The sequence below is a fragment of the Carassius gibelio genome, chromosome A20 (assembly GCF_023724105.1).
Source record: "Carassius gibelio isolate Cgi1373 ecotype wild population from Czech Republic chromosome A20, carGib1.2-hapl.c, whole genome shotgun sequence".
Taxonomy (NCBI): Eukaryota; Metazoa; Chordata; class Actinopteri; order Cypriniformes; family Cyprinidae; genus Carassius; species Carassius gibelio.
In genome coordinates, this window is record NC_068390.1 from 11,757,003 (window position 1) to 11,761,521 (window position 4,519).

Below are 4,519 nucleotides of genomic sequence, written 5' to 3' on the forward strand. Positions count from 1 at the left end.
CAAATATAATGCAAGGAGACTGGTGCGTGTAAAGCTGTCTGTTCTCATTTTTCTGCCGTCTCTCTTACTCCAGAGACAAGCACGCACACACAAACACGCGCAGCGGAAATCCTTTGGAAGCAGACGTTCTGAGGTGTTCATCTGACTGACTGCTATTCTTAGAGTCTCTCTACTCACAAAGGCCGTGCCAGAGAGGAATACACACAGATGAAAAGGAAAAATGTGTGCGTGAGCGTGTTAAAAATGCAGGGCTGCTGCCACTATAAGGAAACTGCCTTTAAAGAGAGCGTGTCTGCGTGCACGGGAGAAATTGAGAGGGAGCAGGTGAGAAGTAGATCAATAAAAAGCTAATCTGTGAAAACAGGATGGTGAAGAAGCAGGAGACCTTTCTCTTGCATCCTCTCTTCTTCTTTCCCCACTCCCTTGCTTATCTGTCCATTTTTAGCTCCTGCTGCTTTAAGACTGGCATGGTGATATGAGCATTAGCGGAGTCTTACTCTCTCGTAAAAGAGGGCGAAGTGTTGTAAAATTGCAGATAAAGGTCTCGCGAACGCGCAGCATCGTTTTCTAGTCAGGGAAAATAAATATGACAAATTTGATGGAGAAAATGGAAACCATGGCCCCGAAACATCTGTTCTGCAACATGGGTAATTGTCGTCTAATATAAAATCATCTATCATAGGTTCTATTTGTGGACTGTCTCTTGGAGGTAAATCCAACAGAGTTATGTAATTTAATTACAAAATAAATCTAACTGTAATCATTTACAGTTAATGAGAAAAAAAGTGTGTAATTAGATTACAGTTAAAAATGTAAAAAATTACAAAGGGTAACGTGAATTTTTTCACATACAAACCCAATTAAATGGATTTTATTTCCCAAATTGCGTTGACTGCTCTATATACAGTATTGTTCAAAATAATATCAGTACAATGTGACTAACCAGAATAATCAAGGTTTTTAGTATATTTTTTTATTGCTACGTGGCAAACAAGTTACCAGTAGGTTCAGTAGATTGTCAGAAAACAAACAAGACCCAGCATTCATGATATGCACACTCTTAAGGCTGTGCAATTGGGCAATTAGTTGAAAGGGGTGTGTTCAAAAAAATAGCAGTGTCTACCTTTGACTGTACAAACTCAAAACTATTTTGTACAAACATTTTTTTTTTCTGGGATTTAGCAATCCTGTGAATCACTAAACTAATATTTAGTTGTACGACCACAGTTTTTTAAAACTGCTTGACATCTGTGTGGCATGGAGTCAACCAACTTGTGGCACCTCTCAGCTGTTATTCCACTCCATGATTCTTTAACAACATTCCACAATTCATTCACATTTCTTGGTTTTGCTTCAGAAACAGCATTTTTGATATCACCCCACAAGTTCTCAATTGGATTAAGGTCTGGAGATTGGGCTGGCCACTCCATAACATTAATTTTGTTGGTTTGGAACCAAGACTTTGCCCGTTTACTAGTGTGTTTTGGGTCATTGTTTTGTTGAAACAACCATTTCAAGGGCATGTCCTCTTCAGCATAGGGCAACATGACCTCTTCAAGTATTTTAACATATGCAAACTGATCCATGATCCCTGGTATGCGATAAATAGGCCCAACACCATAGTAGGAGAAACATGCCCATATCATGATGCTTGCACCTCCATGCTTCACTGTCTTCACTGTGTACTGTGGCTTGAATTCAGAGTTTGGGGGTCGTCTCACAAACTGCCTGTGGCCCTTGGACCCAAAAAGAACAATTTTACTCTCATCAGTCCACAAAATGTTCCTCCATTTCTCTTTAGGCCAGTTGATGTGTTCTTTGGCAAATTGTAACCTCTTCTGCACATGCCTTTTTTTTAACAGAGGGACTTTGCGGGGGATTCTTGAAAATAGATTAGCTTCACACAGACGTCTTCTAACGGTCACAGTACTTACAGGTAACTCCAGACTGTCTTTGATCATCCTGGAGGTGATCATTGGCTGAGCCTTTGCCATTCTGGTTATTCTTCTATCCATTTTGATGGTTGTCTTCCGTTTTCTTCCACGTCTCTCTGGTTTTGCTCTCCATTTTAAGGCATTGGAGATCATTTTAGCTGAACAGCCTATCATTTTTTGCACCTCTTTATAGGTTTTCCCCTCTCTAATCAACTTTTTAATCAAAGTACGCTGTTCTTCTGAACAATGTCTTGAACGACCCATTTTCCTCAGCTTTCAAATGCATGTTCAACAAGTGTTGGCTTCATCTTTAAATAGGGGCCACCTGATTCACACCTGTTTCTTCACAAAATTGATGACCTCAGTGATTGAATGCCACACTGCTATTTTTTTGAACACACCCCTTTCAACTAATTCAACTAATTGCCCAATTGCACAGCCTTAAGAGCGTGCATATCATGAATGCTGGGTCTCATTTGTTTTCTGAGAATCTACTGAACCTACTGGTAACTTGTTTGCCACGTAGCAATAAAAAAAATATACGAAAAACCTTGATTATTCTGGTTAGTCACATTGTACTGCTATTATTTTGAACAATACTGTATGAGACACCAAGGTTTCAGGAGTGCAGGACACAGAAAAAGGAGGTTTATACCATGTTAGATGTCTGTCAAAGATATGATTTAAAAAACAGTATCATAACTATTAAACTATATCTTGTTATGATTTTAAATCTGTATTAACCTCACAATGATCTCAAAGTAAAAACTGGTGCTAAAGTCTTATTATGGGGTGGCTGTGCTTTAAAATGAATTTATTATAATCTTAATTCACGTGATTGAGGATTCTGAAAGTCTGACAGTAATCAGTGTTGAGTCCTGCTATAAGTTTAACCCTGTCTGCTTCAAAAGTTTCAAAATGATTTACAGTTGAAAACATTCATTAGTAATTTAGAAAAGTAATCAAGTGTAATCAGTTACATTACTTTAATAAAGTAATTAAAATAGTTGCCCTACTTATTACATTTTGAACAGGGTAACTTGTATCTATTACATTTCCAAAGTAACCTTTCTAAAACTGGTTAATTGTTACAATGCAATCTGCATTCAGTCCAGCCACACTGAGATCAGGGTTCAAGTCATTTTGCATTTTTTCAACAATATTGTAACTTTTACGATTTTACTTTAGCTTAAATGGCAACAAAATTAGCATATTACTTGATAAACAATGCTGAATAATCAATCATTTATTATATTAATTATATCATGTATCAACAAAATCAAATACTGAAGACTACTCTTTTGAAAACTTGATCTCCTGAAAAAACATCACACTACAAAAGCACAAATACTACAACTACTACTGCTACTACAAATGTTTGCAGTTGGTAAGATTTTTTTAATGTTTTTGAAAGAAGTCTTATTTAAAACCATGTTTTTGGACCCCCCTCGAGACAATGTTCCCGATTATTCCCGCATGTCAACAGACCTGGATTGATGAGTGAATCAATGGATAAAAAAAAAGAAAGAGCCACATGTGCCTGACCTGTTGTCCTCGCTATTAAAGGCTATTTCTCCTAAGCATGTCTGATGTTAATTTCATTGTACATTAGAGAGTAGAGAGTTAAAATTAAAATGCAGTTTCATGCTGTTGGTTTACCTTAATTGCACTATTCAGATTTAGTTGGAAATGTTTTTCATCAGAGGAATCTATGTAAGATATAGGATCAATAAAACTTTGAATAATCAGTCATTCAAACGCCCCTAGCAAACAGCAAATACACAAGTGTAAAATGTGCAATGTTGTGACCAACACAAATCAATCACAAGTACATATCGATATAAAGATTATGTTAAATTAACAAGTTTAAAAGTAGTCAGGTGAAAATAAAGTGAGAGACAGTGAATATGTTTTTGTAACAGTAAATGAAAGCAGTCTAAAATAGATAAATAAGATAAATAGATAAAATAATCTAAAATAAAATAGATTGCTTATAAGCCAAAAAGGCACAGTATGGTTAGATTTAATTCATAATATTTACAGAGTTTTCATGAAGATAAGTGCTGGGACATCTCTACCGGCCATTAAGGGCATCTGCTACATGCTGTGCGATCAAAAAGCAGGCCATACCAGCAAGATGCTCCAAAAATACACATGAACTAAAAGCGTTTTTGAGGAAGTGACAAAAATAAATCTATAACTGCCCTGTCAGTCTGCAAGTCAATGCCAATGAAGCAGGTCTAATATCATAAATTGTAAGTGTACTCCACTTGCAAGTCCCTTTAAAAGCCTGATTTAATGTCAGCCTTTAATTATCCCATTTATGAGACTCATGGATCCCTCAGAGGTGCTAACGGTTATGTATTGTGATAGTTTTGACAGTAACCGTGCTGCTGAGTGCCAGCTCGGCTTATCTGAAATGTATTTACTGAGCATAAACAGCTTCTTCGCAATAAATCCGAGGAGCAGCCAGATGGATATAAAGTTACAGATCACACTCAACACAGCACAATGCAGTCATGTTTAATAAAGTCCTCATAAATAATACAAGCATGCTCCCTTTCCACAGAGCCCACACACAATTC

General features: G+C 36.8%; 1 protein-coding gene across 1 annotated transcript in view; it reads left to right on the forward strand.

Annotated features, from left to right (window-relative positions):
- The first annotated feature begins 243 nt into the window (after nt 1–243).
- The window catches only part of adcy1a (adenylate cyclase 1a), a 37,916-nt gene continuing 33,640 nt past the window's right edge, over nt 244–4,519 (forward strand). The window contains exon 1 of the mRNA XM_052534633.1: nt 244–324. Within this exon, the coding sequence (XP_052390593.1) occupies nt 244–324 (81 nt within the window). The remainder of the gene's footprint in view (nt 325–4,519) is intronic.